General features: G+C 47.9%; 1 protein-coding gene across 2 annotated transcripts in view; it reads right to left on the reverse strand.

The window, feature by feature from the left end:
- Nucleotides 1-22,391, reverse strand: part of fstl5 (follistatin-like 5) — a 1,008,072-nt gene that overhangs the window by 234,837 nt on the left and 750,844 nt on the right. For both annotated transcript variants that reach the window (XM_041200324.1, XM_041200334.1), the window contains one exon: nt 1,343-1,477. In XM_041200324.1, the coding sequence (XP_041056258.1) occupies nt 1,343-1,477 (135 nt within the window). The remainder of the gene's footprint in view (nt 1-1,342; nt 1,478-22,391) is intronic.

Consider the following 22,391-nt stretch of genomic DNA (forward strand, 5'->3'; position numbering starts at 1 on the left):
GCTCCCTGGTTATTGACCACTCTACTAATTGAAAAAAGTGCCTTGCTATCCACCCTATCCATGCCCCTCAATCTTATACACCTCTATCAGCTCCCCTCTTAACCTTCGGTGCTCCAAGGAACACAACCCCAGCCTATCCAATCTTTCCTCATAGCTCAGATCCTCCAGCCCAGGCAACATCCTGGTAAATCTCCCCTGCACCCTCTCTAGTGCAATCATATCCTTCCTATAATGTGGTGACCAGAACTACATACAGTCCTCCAGTTGTGGCGTTTTATACAGAATCCTGCCTCCCTAGAGCTGCCAGCCAATTCAAGGCAGGCAGCTGTCCATGGCAGGCAGTGTCAACAGGAGCTGCTGGTAATGCACCCACCAGAGGCCCAGAATCAGCAATGAAAATGTAATGGTGGTTGCAGGGTGGGGGTAGGCGATGGGAAGGGGGTTGCCAGCAAGAGCAAAGGGGTGGCTCTCAGTGGGCCCAAACCTCCTTCTTAATGCCTGGTCGCTCAATCAGACACTGAGTGCCTTTGAATATGTTGTCCCATCCCAACCCCTCTCCCCCCGGGAGCCTGCAAGCAATGTCCACAGGATTTGCTTATCGGGCTTTCAGCATGATGACTGCTCCACCCACGGTGGCAGCCGGATGAGATCCTTAAGTGAGCAATTAATTGGTTGGGGGTGGAGGCCCTCCATGAGCCTTCCTGCCCTGGATTGAATCAGGGCAAAGGTGTGACGGTAGCACCCTCCCACCTGAGCAAATGCTCCCCGCCTCCAAACTCGCCTGGGGGGAAGGCAGTATTTTCCCATTGTATGAACAATTGTAAAAAATTTCCAGGCAGTCAATTTTCTTCACAACAGAGATTTATATATCAGTTTGTCACACCTCGGAAATGCTCCGTTATAATTCACATAGAATGAGTTGTTTTATCTAACTAATTGAAGCAGCTGGTTTGAACAATCCAGGATTGCCACAGCCCATAAGAGAGGCAATCAATTCATCTGTTCAATTTTTCTGATGGTTTCAGTGGTTGGAGATTTGTTGCAAATAACACTAGGATACTTCCCTGCTCTCCTCTCAATCCTGGCATTAGATTTCTAATGACTTTCTGACAGCCAGGGCCTCAGTTTTAATGACTCATTCATTAATGTCCCATTGCACTTCACACTATAGCAGATTGGCATGAAGTTTACATAATGTGCTCAAGACCTCAAAATAGTGGAGAGATTTTGAATTTCTCTTCGTGAAAAAACCTCATATCGCAGCATCCTTTCACATTCTTAGAAGTGCCCAAAATTCGTGCTGATAAAAAAACATATAAATGTTTCTAAAGGTTTTACATACGTGTCTTTCTCGCTGAATCTTCCACAAAAAGAGATGAGATATCTTCATCCACTCCTGCATCATTCTTGGCAATGCAAGTATAAGCGCCAGTATCTTCATAACGCACGTTGCTAATATGCACTCCACTTCCATTTGCTAAAAGATACAAATAAATAAGTTATATCCTCCTTTTCACCATTTGCATTGTGGAAAATCAGCAATCATATTAAAAAGAAATACCAGAATTTATATACAACTCATCACATCCCAGAAATACTCCATAACAGTTCACATAGAATGAATTGTTTTGAGGTACACTGAGTATTTTCGTGTAACTAACTGCAGCAGCTGGTTTGAACAATCCAGGACAGCCTATAAGAGAGGCAATCAGTTCATCTGTTCACTTTTTCTGATGGTTTCAGTGGTTGGAGATTTGTTGCCAATAACACTAGGATACTTCCCTGCTCTCCTCTCAGTCCTGGCATGAGATTTTTAATGACCTTCTGACAGCCAGGGCCTCAGTTTTAATGACTCATTCATTAATGTCTCATAGCACTTCACACTATAGCAGATTGGCATGAAGTTTAGATAAAGTACTCAAGACCTTGCGTGGATTTAGACAAACATCTGACCCAGCAATAAGTACGAAGAAATGATCTAAACTGGGATTTTAATAAGCAAAAAGGTACAACTAACCTAAAGGTTCAAAAATTACTCATTACACCCTCTTTCCTATTATAAGTTAAAAGTGTTGGAATCAGATCAGATTTTTTCTTTTACAAAAGGGAAGGATTTGGATTGTACATTTGGATGTTGACCTGGGATTTTTTTTTTTAAAAGGTCATAAGTTCACCTTGGAACTGTCAACAAGCAGGCCTCTTCCAAGAAATCACCTGACCAATAATGGTACTTGAAGAAGATTGTTTTGAACTGCAGTCACTTTAATTAATGGGGAAAAAAAAACTGAAGGAGAAAAGGCTAGTAACTTGCTGGAAATCACATGGCAGAGAGAAAAAAAAACTAAATTTGGAACCTGCTGGTGTTGAAGGCAGTCTGGTTGGGGAACTTGCTGAGGATTGAAGGCTACCTTAACTGGCTCTTTCTCTCTCTTTATCTTGTCTAAAATTGCGTGTGGCTATTGTGGCCAGAGAACCCTCATCTGAGTGTAACTGATCCGCATTTGGACCTGCAAAGCTGAGGCCAGTTGGGGAGACCTTCCAGATGTCCACCGGGACCTTCACGAGGGAACTCCAGGTGGACAGCGTCAAGACCCTGCAAACCTTATCCTTTATTTTATAATGTCTATCCTCTAAAGCCCTTCTCTGCAGAGAGACTCTATCTGTTTGTCCTTTGTCCTTTTTTGTGTGTGTGTGTGCTGGGGGAATCCTTTCAGAAGAGGTAGATAGTTATACTTCTGAATTACAATTGTATGTTAACCAATACTTGCAACTTGTTAAAAAGGAGTTTTGTTTTATAATCGTTCTGAGTTTATTGAAAGAAGCCTGGTTGAAGACACTTTTATACTGGGCATCAGTAGGGGAAATAGATGATTGGCTATTTTGGTGAGAAAATTAAACATTTAAATTAATGGTACGGCCTGCAGAGTAGTAGGGCTGGATCATACGCACGCTCCTCCCATCCCGGTCGTAACAACAGGAGTATAACAGAATTAGAAACACTTAAAAAATTTTGAAGGGACAAGGTAGGCATAGAATAGTGGACAATATACCAGGATACATTCTCCTGTGTGTAAAGTTAAAAAAATGTACTAATGTATCATAATTTAATAAAAGTTTAGAACAGCAATTTTCCTTTTAATTGTAAACACAGAAGAATATATGTCCTTAAAAATGTGTCGCCCTTCCAACTTACTCCTACTATAGCTCCATTAGAAGTCCAATGGATGGCTCAGAAAATAGGCTGAGTCCTGAATGTGTTTGCTCCTAACCTTTGCTAATAGTTTTAAGGAGTCTTATCTCAGTGGGATCCAGAATGTATGTCTGGTGAGATATGATGTATTGATGTAATTGGGAGATCCAGGCCCAGGAATTGGCCTGGACTACCAAACAAAAAACATGAATTTAAAACAAATCCCTTGGTAAGGGGTCTTCACATTGTTCCTCTGAGTGAAGGAGGAGTCAGAAAGGGCCAACCTCTGCCCCAAAGGGCAGCAATTGTTAATGTTTCTATCCAGTGTGGGTTGTGGTATGCCCAAAAGGTTTCTATAGTGGAATCAGCAAGCACCAGATTGATCCTAATCAGCTGCCCACTACTGATCCTGTGGAGCCAATATTGGAGGACACCATCTGGCACAATTACAGTTTAATTACTGGGTTTGCATCCCCAAGCGATTCCAGGTTCCATATCTTTTTAGCGTCATATCTTTAATCCTCTAGGATTGGCCTCCAAGAGTTGAAGGTCGATGTCCAGGACAATGCTGTGTGCAACTCTGGGGAAAAGTCATCGGGACATTAAAAAAGATTGTTCTTTTGTCATTTTCTTTGAACGTTTCTTTTTACCAGGTATAAAAATATTGAAAATGGGAAAAAGGCAGTTTGGCTGACAATCAATCATCATCCAATTGGGTAATGAGTCTTTTTACATTCCAGTTGGGTAGGAAGGCAGTGTGTCATGGATATGTTGGCTGAATAATGGCTGGAGTGTGGGAGCAAGTCATGGGATGAAACCGTCAGGAATATATTTTACCACAATTGGCAACCTTAGCAAGAACTGGTAGTCTCAATTTGCTTTAAGCTTCTTTACTCTGCAAATATTTTGAACTTTATTTGACAACTGCTCAGTGGCATGGCTGAAAGCAGGTAATCCTGTGGAAAATTACAGAGTGAATCCACTTCCTATCAGTTTGCTCAGCATTGGTTTAAATATGGACAAAAGAGCTAAATTCCAGGAGTGAGATGAAATGACATTAATGCAGCATTTGACCAAGTATGACATTAAGGAGCCCTAGTAAAATTGAAGCCAATGGGAATCAGGGGAAAATTCTCCACTGCCTAGAATTATACCAGCATAAAGGAAAATGCTTGTGGTTGATCAACTCAGCCCCAGAGCATCATACAGCCATTCCTCAGGGCAATATCCTAGGCCTAAACATCTCCAGCTCCTTCCCTCCATCATAAGGTCAGAAGTAGGGATGATAACTACACGTTGTTTATTTCCATATGTAACCCATCAGATAATAAAGCAATTTGTGCCTGCACCCAGTAAGACCTAGACAATATTCAGGCTCAGGCTGAAAAGTGACAAAATAACATTTGTGCAGCACAGGTGCCAAGCAGTGATAATTCCAACAAAGAGAATCCAAGCATATCCCCTTGACATTCAACCGCAGATTTTTAAATGGTAATGCCAACATCAACGTCCTGGGCATTACAACTGATCTGGATCAGTCACATAGGGCAGAATTTTGCCCTTGTCAGGCAGGCTCGACGGAGGCAGACGGGGCTGGTCAGGAAGCCAACCGCCACCCACGATCGGGGTTGGAAGGTGATTTCACGCTGGCAAGCTAATTAAGGCCCGTCCAGCATGAAAGGCAGCTGGGGAACCTCCAAGAAGGGGCGAACGGGAACAGAGACCTGTTGTCCGCAGGGGCCAATGCTGATTCAAAAGCGTTGCAGGCAGCCCCGAGGAGGCTGCCTCTGTTGGAATTGCAGCAGCGACATGGCTGCAATCCAGGAAGGATAATACATGCGGGAGGTGAGGTCGGCGGGTCATTTGGCCCCACGTTTCTCCGATGAGTGCATTGCTGCTCTCTTGGAGGCAGTGGCTGCCAGTAGGGACACCCTTGCCCCCAGAGACGGGAGGAGGAGGCCACCGCACCTCACCAAGAAGGCATGGGAGGGGATGGCATCCCAGGTGAGCAGCCATGACGTGGTGAGGCGCACATGGGTGCACTGCCTGAAGCGCTTCAATGATCTGCTGTGCTCAGGAAGGGTGAGTACCATGTTGCCATGGGTTAATGTGGAGAGCAGTTAACGGCTGGCCATTCCCCCGTGGAGCTCAGGAGGGTTACAGCCTGAGTGGCACCTGTCAATGACACCCGAGTTGGCCAAGGAGGTGTGCCCTGGCTGTTTGGACTGCACGGCTCTCACGAGGGCCACAATTTGGATGTGGCATGCGAGGTGTTCCTCAGGTGGGGTTGGCCAGGCTGCAATGGCGCTGCAGGTAATCGATGCTCCTCTGCCCTTTCAGGAGAAGACATCCCATTGAGAGGTCGCGGACTGGCGGAGGACCTCCGCACCTCCTCATCCTAACCCACTATGAGCAGGAGACACCATGTACCTCGGTTAACCAGCCACGGTGAGGCTAGGGTGTCAGACGAAGAGTGCAGTGCACAGAGGTGGGAATTTTGGCTTGTGCAACCTTTCTAGTGTAGTCTCTTCATTGATGTGAGCCTCGAAACTGGAGTCCCCATTGATAATCGAAAGACAAGGGCACCATGAAGCAGATCTCCGTTGTCTCACCAGGGTGCCTGGCATGCACAGTGACAGTGTGATGACTTTCACTAATGACATGTTCTTCTTCTCCCTTTTAGGTTCACCAGCAGGCATTCGCACTGAGGACCCTGAAGGGCCACCCCTGACCCTGGAAGACAACCATGCCCACACACCTTCATCAAGATATCAGCAACTCAATGGGCATTAGATTGCCATCTAGTATCTTGGTGCACATTGGTGAGTGCACTTCACACTCGCTTGAAGTGCAGGCAGAGGCAGAAAGTGCCCAGGGCGCTGGCAGTTGGAGGACTGCTGGAGACCAGGTCAATGCCCAGTTGAAGGCTGATGATGTGCCTCTGGAGTCATCCATTAGGCAGCAGATGCTGGAAGTCCAGAGAGGCGTGCGGAGGATCTGGCGAAATGTGTGCCATGGTCTCCATTTTGGAGGAGTCCCTCCGGAGCATGACCACTATGTTGACGCTCATGGCCAAGCACAATGGCTCATCTATGGAGAGAGAGGTGACTCTCACAGAGACACTGCTCTAGGGACAGAATCAGGGGTCCCTGGGGATGCATTCAGACCTGCAAGCCCACAGGCACTGACTTCGGATGGTCAGTGTCCATGAGATGGATGGGGCACTCAGCATCCCAGCTAGGTGCCCATCCATCAATGTTGAACAGGAAGGTCCAGAATGACCTCACGTTGGCGCAAGAACTGCCTGTCGTCTCTCTGGGCTCCTCTCAGGGCGCTCTATATGTCAGCAGCAGCTCCTCTGCCCCATCTACCAGTGATCGTAGTACCTGATGAGGCTGCGGCAACTAGGGAGATACTAGCCGTGGCACTGGTCTTTTCCTCCAAGGCGGGGCCAGAATTAGGTTCCACAGGCCAGAGGAAGACCGCCAAAGTCATCAAGGCCAACAGGACAGCAGAGTCAACAGGCTGTCTCCAATGCCAGTGCCAGTGAGGAGGCTGTAGGTGGGAGGTGGTGGGGGGGAGAGGGGACAATAGGCATAGCACCTGCAAACATAAATTTAAAGCACCTTAAGCACAAGATGGGTGATATTTTGTTCTCCCATTTTGCCTTGAGATTTTTAATGGTGTTTCAAACAACACCGGTTAATGTTTAGCTCAGCAATATATCACATCTTGTGCTATTGGCCTGAGTATGCTTCATTTGCTCTGTAGGTGCAGGGTAGGCCATTATGTAATAATGGACGTGTGTCTCTTGAAACTTTATTTCACAGACACAGGGTGTATGTTGGTCGCCAAAGAAATGCTCCTCTCTGGGATTGAGATGGAGGCTGCAGCCCTGGCATGTGGTGGTGGTTCTTATTTGGTAGGCTGGCTGAAGGAGCGTTGGATCAATGCATTCTGGGTGTCCCTGCCTCCACGCCTCAGAATTCTCCTCACCGTTCTCGTCCTTGGGCTCACTACTGGATTCATCATCTGTTGCCTGTGCAGCTGCGTCAACATCCTCTTCCTCCGCAGCGTCCCCCCTTGCCAGTGCCAAATTGTGGAGAGCGCAGCATACAACCATTATCAGTGATATGCACTTTGGGTGGTATTGCAGTGAGCCCCCTGAACAGTCCAGGTATCGGAAGCACATCTTGAGAAGACCAATGGTTCTCACTACCACTGCTCTTGTGGAGGCATGGCCCTTATTGCACTGCTGCTTGGCCTCTATTCTTGGGTGGCGGAGAGGCATCATGAGCCACCTTTTCAGGGGATAGCCCCTTTTACCCAGCAGCCATCCATCCAGTCGGGCTGGAGTACTGAAGAGCCTCGGCACCTGGGGGAGCTGCCAGGGTACCTTGCACAGGCTTGCATTCAGCTTCACTGCATCTTGTGGTCACGCACTATCTGCACGTTCATGCAGTGAAATCCCTTCCTGTTGACGAAGGCGCTCGGCTCACCCACTGGCGCCTTGATGGTCACGTGTGCAGTTGATGGCATCCTGGATGCTTGCTCTGGCTTGCTCAGTCTGGCTGGCCTCGTCTATGCGGAAATGAATGGAAGGCAATGCACGCCTGAACAGAGAGTCTGTCACCAGCTTGGTGCAACTGTGGACAGCTGACTGGGAGACTCCACACCGATCCCCCACTAAGTCCTAGAAAGAGCCGGAGGCATAAAGTTGAGGGCTACTATGAACTTCAGATCCACTGGCATGGGGTGTCCACCCACACAGTCGGAGCTGATTTCAGGCCCGATCCTCTGACAAATGGAGTTAACGATCTCCTTGAAGATCCTCCTTTGGCATTGCAGCTCGGACATGTTGATGTAGCTGCATCACTGCATGTGAACCTGGCAGCATGATAGTGCTGTCTTCTGCAGTCCCTTCCACCTTGGACTTCCTGCTGGCCCTGCCCCCCTGTGCCTCTCCTCCCACAGGTCCCTCCCCCAGAATCTGCACTGGGGCACCTGGCCTCCTGCCCCTCGTGTTCCACCTCAGAGTAGGTGCCTCCAGCAGAGACCTCAATCCTCATTACGAGGGTTATGGAAGGCTGTCTGACACCTGGAAGGGCTCACACAGTCTGAATCCTCCGGGGGCCTGGAAGACAACAATGAGCCCTGAAATGAAGCCAAGATATGCTCAGAATGAAGCTCTAAAGCGAGATGAAGCTGTCCAGTTCAAACAAGCAACCAGCAGCACACAAAACTCCATATTACTCACAATGACAATGCTTCTTATCCTGCTCGTGGGTGAGCTTTAGCAAATTGTGGCCTGCCCACCTGCCCATTTTTGGCTGTATGACAGCCGAGAAATTGCATGGGCTACGTAAAATCGCCGACAATTGATATGTCAAGGGCCTTAACTGGCCTCTTAATTAATGGCAAGCGTACCTCCATCTCCCGTGCATGACCACTGACCAAAATATCACAAGAGTATGCGTTGACATCGGGACGCTCGGCCGACATCAACGCACGTCATTTCACACTCGAGCGGGAAAAATTCTGCCCATAGATACTGTGGCTGCTAGAGCAAAGTGAGAGGCTGAATATTCGGTGGCAAGTAACTGACCTTCTGACTCCCTAAAGCCTAAGGCACAAGTCAGGGATAAGTCAGTCTCCAACTACCTGCATGAGTCCTGCTCCACCAGGTTAGTCAAACATGATTTCCATTTCATAAATCCATGTTGACTTTGTCTAATCTCATTGATATTTTCTAAGTGATCTGTTATCACATCCTTTATAATAGGCTCTAGCTTTTCCCTACTATTGATGTAAAGCTAACCGATTTGTAATTCCCTGTTTTCTCCCTCCCTCCTTTTTTAAATAGTAGGGTTATAATTGCCACCCTTCAATCTGCCGGGAATTTTGGAAGATGACAACCAATGCATCTATTATTTCCATGGCCACCTCCTCTAGTACCCTGGGATATAGATTATCAGGCCCTGGGGATTTATCAGTTTTTAGTCCCATTAATTTCTCCAGCACTATTGTTTTACTAATACTAATTTTCTTCAATTCTTCTTCCTTACTAGACTCTTTGTTCCCTAGCATTTCTGGGAAGTTATTTGTGTCTTCCTCAGCGAAGAAAGAACTAAAGTAGTTATTTTAATTGCTCTGCAATTTTTTTGTTCTCTATTATAAATTCTCCTGCTTCAGACTGTAAGAGACCTACACTTGTCTTCATTAATCTTTTCAGACTTATAGAAGCTTTTACAGTTCGCTTTTATGTTCCTTGGAAGTTCAATCCCATACTCTATTTTTCCGATCTTAATCAATCTCTTGGTCCTCCTTTGCTGAATTCCACACTGCTACAAATCTTCATGCTTGCTACTTTTTCCAGCAACTTTATATGACCTTTCTTTGGATCTAATATTTTCCATAATATCTTTTGTTAGCCATGATTGGGCTGCTTTTCTTGTTGAGTCTTTGCGGCAGAAAGGAATGTATAACTGCTGCAATGCATACATTTGTCCCTTAAATATTAGCCATTGCCTATCCACTGTCATGCCTTTTAATAAAGTTCCCCATTCTATCTTAGCCAACTCACACCTCATAAGTTTGTAGTTCCCTTTCTTAAGATTTAGGACCCTACTTTCAGATCTGATTACTTCACTTTCCATGCTAATGAAGAATTCTATCATGTTATTGTTACTGTTCCCTAAAGGACTCTGCACAACAAGATTACTAATTCCTACATTGGAGAGACCAAAGGTAAACAGGGCGACCGCTTTGCAGAACACCTGCGGTCTGTCCGCAAGAATGATCCAAACCTCCCTGTCGCTTGCCATTTTAACACTCCACCCTGCTCTCTTGCCCACATGTCTGTCCTTGGCTTGCTGCATTGTTCCAGTGAAGCCCAACGCAAACTGGAGGAACAGCACCTCATCTTCCGGCTAGGCACTTTACAGCCTTCTGGACTGAATATTGAATTCAACAACTTTAGATTTTGACTTCCCTCCTCCATCCCCACCCCCTTTCTGTTTCTTCTCCCTTCCTTTTGTTTTTTCCAATAATTTATATAGATTTTTCTTTTCCCACCTATTTCCATTATTCTTAAATCATTTATGCCCCCCCACCCCCACTAGAGCTATACCTTGAATGCCCTACCATCCATTCTTAATTAGCACATGCGTTTAGATAATATCACCAACTTCAACACCTGTGTGCTTTTGTTCTTTTGTCTGTGACATCTTTTGATTATCTGCTCCTATCACTGCTTGCATGTTCCTACAACCACACCACCCCCCTCCACTTCTCTCCCCCGACCCAACCCCCCCACCTTAAACCAGCTTATATTTCATCCCACTCCTTGGATTCACCCAGTTCTGCTGAAGGATCATGAGGACTCGAAATGTCAACTCTTTTCTTCTCCGCCGATGCTGCCAGACCTGCTAAGTTTTTCCAGGTAATTCTGTTTTTGTTTTGGATTTCCAGCATCCGCAGTTTTTTGTTTTTATCTCTTTGTTTAATTGACTGCCACTGCTCTTCAAGAAATGCCTACCTTGAAGAAGTTTTGTTTGTCTCTGCGACAAGATTTCCGTATCTCTCTTTTGCCTTGTTCACCTTCATTGCTTTCCATTTCTGTCCTGGTGTTTGACAAGGTGTTTACTAAAACCCGCTTTCACAGCCATATTTTCTTTCTCAGTGACTGTCTCCGTCTCCGACTTACCCCACGTGGATTTCAACTGAAATCCCATCCCTCTTGTTTCGAACCCACCCAGGATTACAGATATCTCCGGGACATAAAACGTTTCTCGGACTGCTGTTCCCATCACATTCTGAGAACCACACTCAGTGCCATGCGCCACCATAGGAACACACTCGACCTCTCCCTCCAGCAGCACCGCCGTACCCTTTTTCAAAGCTGCACGTGTCCCCAGCTTCACTTTATTCTTTGTCTCATCCGACGCCTCAACAAGAAACTTTTTCTCTTTCTCTCAAGTGCTAAGGAACACAAGCTCCAACAACTCAACGACACCAACACCCATCTAGGACCCTCCACCCCTGCCTGTCCCTCCGTCCCCACCCCATCTTCCAATCCCAGCCCCAGCCGTTTATTCACTATACCACCTGACCTTCCCCTCTCTGACGCTGAACGTTCAGTGCTCAGCAAAGGACTTAGTTTCATACCCTTACGTCCTCATCTCAATGAATTTCGGGCTCGGCACGATGCTGAACTCTTCTTCCGCCGTCTTTGTCTCCGGGCTCACTTCTTTGGGCAGGAGTCCTCTCCCAGTTCAACGGATCTTTTTACCCACCTCCAAAATTCTCCCTCCACCTGGACCCCTTCCTCTGGATTCTTACCTTCTCTTGATCTTATCATTGAGAACTGTCGGCGCGACATTAGTGGTCTCAATTTCTCTACTCCTCTCACCCATTCTAATCTGTCTCTCTCTGAACTTACTGCACTCCGTTCTCTCAGGTCCAACCCCAACATTGTCATCAAACCCGCTGACAAGGGTGGTGCTGTTGTTGTCTGGCACACTGACCTCTACCTCGCGGAGGCTGAGCGCCAACTTGCAGACACTTCCTCCTACCTCTCCCTGGACCATGACCCCACCACTGAACATCAAGCCATTGTTTCCAGGACTGTCACTGACCTCATCTCCTCTGGAGATCTGCCTCCCACAGCTTCCAACCTGATATTCGCCCAACCTCAGATGGCCCGCATCTACCTCCTACCCAAAATTCACAAACAGAACTGTCCCGGTAGACCGATCGTGTCAGCTTGCTCCTGCCCCACGAAACTCATTTCTCGTTATCTTGACTCCCTTCTCTCTCCCCTTGTCCAGTCCTTTCCCGCCTACATCCGTGATTCCTGACACCTTACGTCACATCAACAATTTCCAGTTCCCTGGCCCCAACCGCTTCCTCTTCACCATGGACGTCCAATCCCTCTACACCTCCATCCCCCACCAGGATGGTCTGAGGGCCCTTAGCTTCTTCCTCAAACAGAGGCCCGAACAATCCCCATCCACCACTACTCTCCTCCGTCTGGCTGAACTTGTTCTCACACTGAACAATTTCTCCTTCAACTCCTCTCACTTCCTCCAAATAAAAGGTGTGGCTATGGGTACCCGCATGGGCCCCAGCTATGCCTGTCTCTTTATGAGGTATGTGGAACATTCCTTGTTCCAGTCCTACTCCGGCCCCCTTCCACAACTCTTTCTCTGGTACATCGATGATTACTTCGGTGCTGTTTCATGCTCTCGTCGGGACTCGGAAAAATTTATTAATTTTGTTTCCAATCTCCACCCCTCCATCATTTTCACGTGGTCCATCTCTGATACTTCCCTTCCCTTCCTTGACCTCTCTGTCTCAATCTCTGGTGATAGACTGTCCACCCATATCCATTACAAGCCTACCGACTCCCACAGCTATCTTGACTACAGCTCCTCACACCCCGCTTCCTGTAAGGACTCCATCCCATTCTCTCAGTTCCTTCGCCTCCGTCGCATCTGTTCTGATGATGCTACCTTCAAAAACAGTTCCTCTGACATGTCCTCCTTCTTCCTTAACCGAGGTTTTCCACCCACGGTCGTTGACAGGGCCCTCAACCGTGTCCTGCCCATCTCCCGCGCATCCACACTCACGCCATCTCCTCCCTCCCAGAAACATGATAGTGTCCCCCTTGTCCTCACTTATCACCCCACCAGCCTCCGCATTCATAGGATCATCCTCCGCCAGTTCCACCAACTCCAGCATGATGCCACCACCAAACACATCTTCCCTTCACCCCCCTGGCAGCATTCCGTAGGGATCGTTCCCTCCGGGACACCCTGGACCACTCCTCCATCACCCCCTACTCCTCAACCCCCACCTATGGCACCACCCCATGCCCACGCAAAAGATGTAACACCTGCCCCTTCACCTCCTCTCTCCTCACTGTCCAAGGGCCCAAACACTCCTTTCAAGTGAAGCAGCATTTCACTTGCATTTCCCCCAACTTAGTCTACTGCATTCGTTGCTCCCAATGCGGTCTCCTCTACATTGGAGAGACCAAACGTAAACTGGGCAACCGCTTTGCAGAACACCTGCGGTCTGTCCGCAAGAATGACCCAAACCTCCCTGTCACTTGCCATTTTAACACTCCACCCTGGTCTCTTGCCCACATGTCTGTCCTTGGCTTGCTGCATTGTTCCAGTGAAGCCCAACACAAACTGGAGGAACAGCACCTCATCTTCCGACGAGGCACTTTACAGCCTTCTGGACTGAATATTGAATTCAACAACTTTAGATCTTGAACTCCCTCCTCCATCCCCACCCCCTTTCTGTTTCTTCTCCCTTCCTTTTGTTTTTCCCAATAATTTATATAGATTTTTCTTTTCCCACCTATTTCCATTATTTTAAAATCTCTTATGCCCCCCACCCCCACTAGAGCTATACCTTGAGTGCCCTACCATCCATTCTTAATTAGCACATTCGTGTAGATAATATCACCAACTTCAACACCTGTGTTCTTTTGTTCTTTTGTCTGTGACATCTTTTGAATATCTGCTCCTATCACTGCTTGCTTGTTCCGACAACCACATCACCCCACTCCATTTCTCTCCCCCGACCCAACCCCCCCACCTGAAACTAGCTTATATTTCACCCCTCTCCTTGGATTCACCCAGTTCTGCTGAAGGGTCATGAGGACTCAAAACGTCAACTCTTTTCTTCTCCACCGATGCTGCCAGACCTGCTGAGTTTTTCCAGGTAATTCTGTTTTTGTTTAAGATTACTAATTAACCCCTTCTCATTGCACAATACCAAATGTAGAATAGCATGTTCCCTGGTCAGTTCCTCGACACACTGGTCCAAAAAAAGACATCTTGTACACACTCCAGGAATTCATCCACCATTGTATTATTGCTAATTTGGTTTGACCTGTCTATATGCAGATTAATGTCACCCCATTACTGTAGCACCCTTGTTATGTGCAACTGTAATTCCCTGTTTAATGCCGTCCCTAACCTTATCACTACTGTTTGGAGGCCTATAGACAACTCCAACTAATGTTTTCTGGCCCTTGTTGCTTCTCAGCTCCACCCAGACTAATTCTACATCTAGATTTTCTGACCCAATATCTTCTCCCACTCTTGCACTGATTTCATCTTAACTAACAAAACCACACCACCACCTTTTCCTTTTTGCCTGTCTGCCCTAAATATTGAGTACCCTTATATATTCAGTTCTGAGCCTTGGTCACCCTGTAGGTATGTTTCCGGTTTACATCTATTTGCTCTGTTAATTTAACCATCTTATTGCGAATGCTTCGTGCATTCAGATACAGTGCCTTTAGACTTGTCTTTTTAACACTTTTTGTACTATGGCCCTGTTTGCTGTTTCCTTGTTTCCTCTGCCCTCCACTTTTCTTCCTACTTTTCTATCTTTGTTTCTCTCTCTTGTGTCTCCCTGCTAAGGTTCCCACCCCCCTGTCAGTCTAGTTTAAACCCTCCACTACAGTACTAGCGAATACCCCTGCGAGGATATTGGTCCCGGTCCTGCAGGGGTGCAACTGTACAGCTTGTATAGGTCCCATCTTCCCCAGAATCGGTCCCAATGCCTCATGGATCTAAATCCCTCCCTTCTACACCATTTCTCCAGCCATGCATTCATCTGGTCTATTCTCCTTTTCCAGATCTCATTAGCACGTGGCACTGGAAGTAATCCTGAGATTACTACCTTTGAGGTCCTGCTTTTCAATTTTTTTCCTAGCTCCCTTTTTTCTGATTTCAGGACCTCATCCCTCTTTCCACTTATGTTGTTGATACAGATATGGACTACTCTGTTCACCCTCCCCTTCAGAATGTCCTGCAGCTGCTCAGTGACATCCCTGAGTCGCATTCCGTTTGGCCAAGCTGCTCTGCCATGACTTACCCTTAAATTACTACCTTTACTTTTACTTCCTCTAATTTAAAGAATATTAAGGATATTAAGGACAGAAGAGATACTCACCAGGTCCTACTTGCCAAGGCCACTGCTGTTCTTAGTGAGGAAAAGTAGAAAATGATAGGATCCCTCCTTCCCTCTTCATCAAACTCCCTCTCTCACCAAACTCCAACTGAAGCACTCTAATGCAGCCCAAAGCAGCACTGAAGATGGTTTGCTTTTATGCTGCCTGAATCTAGCTTCTGAAAACCTGTTTAAGCCATTTAACTAATTTACTAGCTGGAGCTGCAAGGCTCAGCTTGCACCATTTTAAAGCTGGACTAAAACTCAGCTCCTCCCAACCCAAAGAATAACTTTTAGTTAATGGCTAAATTAAAGAAAGATTAGACTTTAGATAAAAATTAACCCTTAAAAGTTCCTCATTCATGAAATTTCAACTGAAGCATCTAATGCAGCCCAAAGCAATGCTTCAATGCAGGATGTTATAAGCACTGATGTCATGGCGGACAAGTTTCTGGAGTATGTTTAGGATGATTTTCTAGAGCAGTATTTTGAGGAACCAACTAGAGAACTAGCTATTTTAGATCTAGTATTATGTAGCAAGAAAGAGCTATCTTTCAAGAAAGAACCTTTAGAGATGAATGACCATAATATGACAGAATTTTATATTATGTTTGAAAGTGAGGTAGTTCAATCTGAAGCCAGAGTGTTAAATTTGAACAAAGGAAATTATGAAGGTATGAGGAACAAATTGGCGGCAGTGGATTGGGAAAATACATTAAAAGGTATGACAGTACATAGGCAATGGATATTCTTTAAAGAATTATGACATAGTTTATACGAACTAATTGATGGATTGTATAAGGTTAAAAGAAAAGGCTGATAAAGGTGCCTGAAATAGTAGTAAAGGTCCAGCGGCCTGTTTAAATGAAGGCTTGGCAGCCTTTGCAAGGCTGCTCACAGTGGCCGGGAGAGGAGCATAGCAGAGGGCTATGCAAGTCCAGAATGTAGGCCGTCAGGGCAGGCCAGGCCAGAGGGTAGGCCATTGGGGCGGGGCAGGCCAAGCCGTAGGGTAGGGCAGCGAGGCAGTGTGGCCCTCGTTTCTCCGATGAGTGCCTAGCTGCCCTCCTGGAGGAGGTGGCAGCATGGCAGGAGGTCCTGATTCCAACGGATGGAAGGCAGAGGCCTCCCCACCTGACCAAATGTGCATGGGAGGAGATGGCTGAGAGTGTGAGCTTTCACGATACGGTGCAGCGCACATGGGTCCAGTGCTGCAAAAGATTCAAGGACCTCCTGCGTTCGGGAAGGGTGAGTACAATGTTGGCTGAGGTCACTTAATGTAGCCTTGCCTCCCAGCCATCCCCACAACCGCACCACCGCGGCACCCCCCCGCAACTCTGAGTACAGTAACGACATTGAATCCTTCACAGCATGTATCCCTCACTGGGTGTGCCAGCAGATATTGCTCATGCCTAGTTCACCCTGAGAGGGTTGAGCTAAGGTAGGTTCTGCACCCACAGTATGTGTGACACTGACATCCAGAGTTTAGAATGTAAGTGAGAGTCAAGGACCTAGGCATAGTGCTGGAACTGGGAAGTATGTCAAAGTCAGGGTGCTAACATGCTGGGAGGGGAGCTTCAAGTTGGCGGGGCACCAATCCATCTGTTGGTCTTTGTGCTCCATGTGCTTGTACCTCCTTGCTTAGCAAAGTCACGCCTTGTGGTGCCACATGTGAAGGAGGCAGCATTTGGGCAATGAGGAAGGTTGGTTAGCCCTGGATTCTTGGTGTGAGTGTGTGGCAGCTGCGGGGAGATGAAGCACTGGAGCCCTGCAATGTCCCACTCTGGCTGGGTTGGCAGGGATCCGATGGGAATTCAGGTGCAGGCGCTTCTCTCCTTTTCAGGAGAAGACTGTGCACAATTCCGCAGAGTGGATGCAGACTGGTGGAGGCCAGGCCCAGCTGGCGATCCTGACATCTTTTGAGCAGCACGCCATGAATCTTGAGAGGTGCCATGCCCCCAGGTCCACAGGTGGCGGTGAGGCTGGGGTGCCATGGGGAAGTATGTTTGGCGAACACTCAGGTCACCATGTGTGTCCCAAAGCCATGGCACTGGTGAATGCTCAGTGATTGAAGTTAGTAACATGGGTTGACCATTTACTTTGGAAGGATGAGCACATACTGATCCGGGGGAGCGGCATGTAAGTTGACATTGTCTGCACTGTAACTAATCAAATGTCCTTATTCTTCCTTTCAGCATCACTGGAGCAGGGCTGGGAGGAGGAGGCAGAGGAGGCTCCCGCACGGCCTGCCCAACATGGGGATAACTCTCCCCTGAGGGTCCAGAGGAAATCCACTCACCTGCATCACATCATCTCTGCCAGGCAGACTCCAGCGCAGATACTAGCACCTTAGTGGGAATTAGATCTTTGGCTAGTGTCCCAGGGCACGGCGGTGAGGGCACTTCACACTCGCTTGAGGTGCAGGCAGAGACAGAGAGTGCCCAGGGTGCGGGCAGTCGGAGGACTACTGGGGACCAGACACATGCTCAGTCATTGGCTGATGATGTGCCTCTGGAGTTGTCCCTGAGGCAGCAAACACTAGACGTGCAGCAGGGTATGTGGGAGGATCTGGCAGAGATACATGAGGCTATGCATGGCATGGTGCCCATGCTTGAGGCATCTACGTGGAGCATCACCGATGTAATGAGCCTCATCGCCGAGCACCATGCTTCCTCCATGGAGACAGTGTCAACTCTCATGCAGAGGCTCCTCCAGGAAAACAATCAGGGCCTCCTGGAGTTGCACTCAGACCAGCAAGTCCTCACAGCGGCATTGACTCAGCTGGTCATTGGCCATGTGGTAGATGGTTTGGGCACCAAGTATTCCAGCTCGGTGCCCATCCATCTATGGTGAGCAGGGAGGTCCGAGGCAACTGCACAGTGGCACAGCAGCTGCCTGTCGTCTCTGCGGGCTCCTCTCAGGGCGCTCCGGATGACCGTGGCATCCGATGAGGCTGCAGCGACTGGGGAGAAGCCAGCTGTGGAACAGGCGGGGCCATCAAAGGCTCCATGATGTCCGCTGAGGTTATCGAGGCCAACAGGACAGCACAGTGAGCAGGCTGTCTCATATGCCAGTGCCAGCGAGGGAATAGCGCCTAGACATAGCACCCATAAGCGTAAATGTTAGGCACACCACAGGTTTCTCACTGATGCTGTTATATTGGCCCATAGTAGTTTATTGAAGACTTGGTGTGATGTCCAACACCTTTTTTTGTTGGTTTATGAAGTTATATTTGTTCTCTCAATAAATTTTGATATGTTGCCATGCCTCAGGGTGATTCTTTACTTCTGCAAGTGGACAGAAACCCATGATGTTATGAGTTAGTTGTTTGACATTGAGCTTTATTGACAAGTGCTTTAGTTGTTACTATCCAGGCAAATTTAGCACTCAAATATCGAGTATGGAGCCTGTAGCCCTGGCGTGTGTTGAAGATCCATTTGTGGTGGGCTAGTTGAAGGTTCTTTGGATTAAAGCCCTCCCAGGTGTTCCTGCCTTTCTGGAGAATGCCCGGGTCAGCGTCTACCTCCTCAGCGTTCTCCTGTGCGTGCTCATCCTCGGACTCACTAGTGGACTCATTGTGTGCAGCTGGAGCAACTGCGTCTACATCTTCTTCCTCCACTGTACCCCCCTTTCCAGTGCCAGATTGTGGAGAGCGCAGCATGCAACCACTATCAGTGACACATGATCTGAGGGGGTATTGGAGTGCGCCCCCTGAGTGGTCCAGTCATTGGAAGCGCATCTTGAGGAGGTCGATGGTTCTCTCCACCACAGGCCTTGTAGAGGCGTGGCTCCTATTGTACCGCAACTCAGCCTCTGTTCTTGGATGACAAAGAGGCATCATGAGCCACCTTTTGTGGGGATAGCCCTTGTCACCCAGCAGCCATTCATCCAGCCAGGCTGGAGCACTGAAGAGCCTCGGCACCTGTGAGTGTCTGAGTGTATAAGGGTCGTGGGAGCTGCCTGGGTACCTTGCACAGGCTTGTAGAATCAACATCCTGTGATCACACACTATCTGCACCTTCATGGAGTGGAATCCCTTCCTGTTGACGAAGGCACCCGGCTCACCTGCTGGCGCCTTGATGGTCACGTGTGTGTAGTCGATTACACCCTGGACATGTGGGAAGCCAGCAATTGCTGCGAAGCCTCTGCTTCACTCTGTCTAGCTGGCCTCATCTCAGCGGTAGTGGATGAAAGTCAATGCACGCCTGAACAGACTGTCTGTTACCTGCTTGACACAAGTACGGACAGCTGATTGGGATCACCTGCTGACCTCTGGAAAGAGCCGGAGGCATAGAAATTGAGGACAGCTGTGACCTTTTGTCATCGGATGCCCCCCCACACAGTTTGCAGAGATCTCAGGGCCTAACATCTGACAAATGGAGCTCACTGTCTCCCTTGCGAGACGGAGCCTCCTTTGGCACTGCACCTCAGACATATTCAGGTAGTTGTTTTGACACCTGTATACCCTGGCAGCAGGATAATGGCGTCTTCTGCGGCCCCTTCCATCTTGGACTTCCTGTTGGCCCTGCACTCCTTGTGCCTGCGCCTCTCCTCCCAAAGGTGGCTCCCCTGGAGGCTGAATGTGGCCTCCTAGCCTCCTCCCTCTTCTGGCCCTCCCTCCTCAGAGAAGGTACCTCAAGTGGAGAGCACAACTCCCATTCCCAGGCTAAGGGAAGGCTTCTTGAAAGCTGCAGGCCCCAGAAATGATCTTTACTGTAGAGTCCTGACTTGAAGGCTGTTATTCCTGTCCAAGTAGCTGGTATGAGTTTTGAAGTATTCCTGCTCACACTGGCTAGTATCAGTAACTTTCACACTTAAACACCTGAAAGATAACATTTGCGACCCCACTCACCCCTCTTATCCCACCCGCGGATGAGGTTTATATAACTGTCTCCTACCTGCCTGCCCGTTGCGCCCGTGCGGGTTCCTAAAGATCACATGGGCCTCGAAAAATTGCAGACAATTACTGCCTCAAGGGCATTAACTACATGATTAATTAATGACGGGCGCGCATCCGAGAACATCATGCACCTGCCCACCTAAATATCTCACCGATGTGCGGTGACGTTGAGACGCTCGCCCGATGTCACTGCGCGTCATTTTATGCATCGGCATGCGGGGTCTGACCCCGCACACCAACGGGGAAGTTCTGGCCATAGTATGCTTGGATTTTCAAAAGACTTTTGATAAAGACCCCACTGGAAGTTGGTTAACAAAATTAAAGCACATGGATAGGAGGCAATATATCTGCATGGTTAAGGCTTGGTTAACAGGCAGAAAACAGAGAGTAGGAATAAACAGGTCATTCTCGCGTTGGCAGGCTGTGATCAATACTCGGGTCCCATCTATTCACTATATGTATATATATATATATATATATAGAAATGTGATTTGGATGTGGAGACCAAATGTAATATTTCCAAGCTCGCGGATGACACAAAGCTAGGTGGAAATGTGTGTTGTGAGGAAGATGCAAAATGGCTTCAAGAAGATTTGGGCAGACTTAGTGAGTGGGCAAGAACATGACAGATGGAATATAAGGCAGGATTTTTGCCTTGTCAGGCAGGCCTGGGAACGGCTGCGCAACAGTCTGCTGCCTGCAGTCGGGCCGCAACCGTGATTTCACGTTGGCTGGCCAAGTAACGGGCAGCCAACATGAAACACGCGCGGATAACCTCAGCGCTGCCTGGGTTCGGGTGGGAAGAGTGCAAGGGTTGAAGTGTGTGCATGCACACAGGTGCGCTCAGTGAAAGCTCCCTGAAGGCACAGAGCTGCCTCAGGGAGCTGAAGATTTTTAACATTAAAAATAAGGATTTCAAAAATAAGGAAAACATGTCCTCTCATGTGACTATGTCACATGAGCAGGGACATGTTAAAAATGAGTTTTAAAACTTTTATTGGTTTTTTATTTACTGTTCGAAACCTTATCTCGCAAGTGGATGAGGTTTCGTTAAAAATGCAAAGGCCGCCTGGCCTAATCGCCCTCCTGCCAACCGAATGGTTGGATGGACAGCGAAAAATGTGACTTAATTAATTGATTAAGGGCCTTAATAGGCCTCTTAATTGTTGACGGGCTGAGTGCTGCCTCTTGTCCGTGTCCGCCGAGCGAAATATCGTAAGAGTGTGTGATGACGTTGCCCAATGTCATCGCACACTATTTCACTCCTGTTCAGGTCAGGCACGCGCCCACCCAACGAGGGAAAAATTCTAAACAAAAACAGAATTACCTGGAAAAACTCAGCAGGTCTGGCAGAATCGGCGGAGAAGAAAAGAGTTGACGTTTCGAGTCCTCATGAGCCTTCAACAGAACTAGGTGAATCCAAGGAAGGGGTGAAATATAAGCTGGTTTAAGGTGTGTGTGTGTGTGTGTGTGTGTGTGGGGCGGGGGGGGGGGTAGTTTGGGTTGGGGGAGAGAAGTGGAGGGGGGTGGTGTGGTTGTAGGGACAAACAAGCAGTGATAGAAGCAGATCATCAAAAGATGTCACAGACAACAGAACAAAAGAACACATAGGTGTTAAAGTTGGTGATATTATCTAAACGAATGTGCTAATTAAGAATGCATGGTAGGGCACTCAAGGTATAGCTCTAGTGGGGGTGGGGGGAGCATAAAAGATTTAAAAATAATGGAAATAGGTGGGAAAAGAAAAATCTATATAATTTATTGGAAAAAACAAAAGGAAGGGGGAAGAAACAGAAAGGGGGTGGGGATGGAGGAGGGAGCTCAAGACCTAAAGTTGTTGAATTCAATATTCAGTCCGGAAGGCTGTAAAGTGCCTAGTCGGAAGATGAGGTGCTGTTCCTCCAGTTTGCGCTGGGCTTCACTGTAACAATGCAGCAAGCCAAGGACAGACATGTGGGCGAGAGAGCAGGATGGAGTGTTAAAAGGACAAGCGACAGGGAGGTTTGGGTCATCTTGCGGACAGTCCGCAGGTGTTCTAAAGCGGTCGCCCAGTTTACGTTTGGTCTCTCCAATGTAGAGGAGACCGCATTGGGAGCAACGAATGCAGTAGACTAAGTTAGGGGAAATGCAAGTGAAATGCTGCTTCACTTGAAAGGAGTGTTTGGGCCCTTGGACAGTGAGGAGAGAGGAAGTGAAGGGGCAGGTGTTACGTCTTTTGCGTGGGCATGGGGTGATGCCATAGGAGGGGGTTGAGGAGTAGGGGGTGATGGAGCAGTGGACCAGGGTGACCCGGAGGGAACGATCCCTACGGAATGCTGATGGGGGGGTGAA

Source organism: Carcharodon carcharias, chromosome 1, assembly GCF_017639515.1.
Source record: "Carcharodon carcharias isolate sCarCar2 chromosome 1, sCarCar2.pri, whole genome shotgun sequence".
Lineage (NCBI taxonomy): Eukaryota > Metazoa > Chordata > Chondrichthyes > Lamniformes > Lamnidae > Carcharodon > Carcharodon carcharias.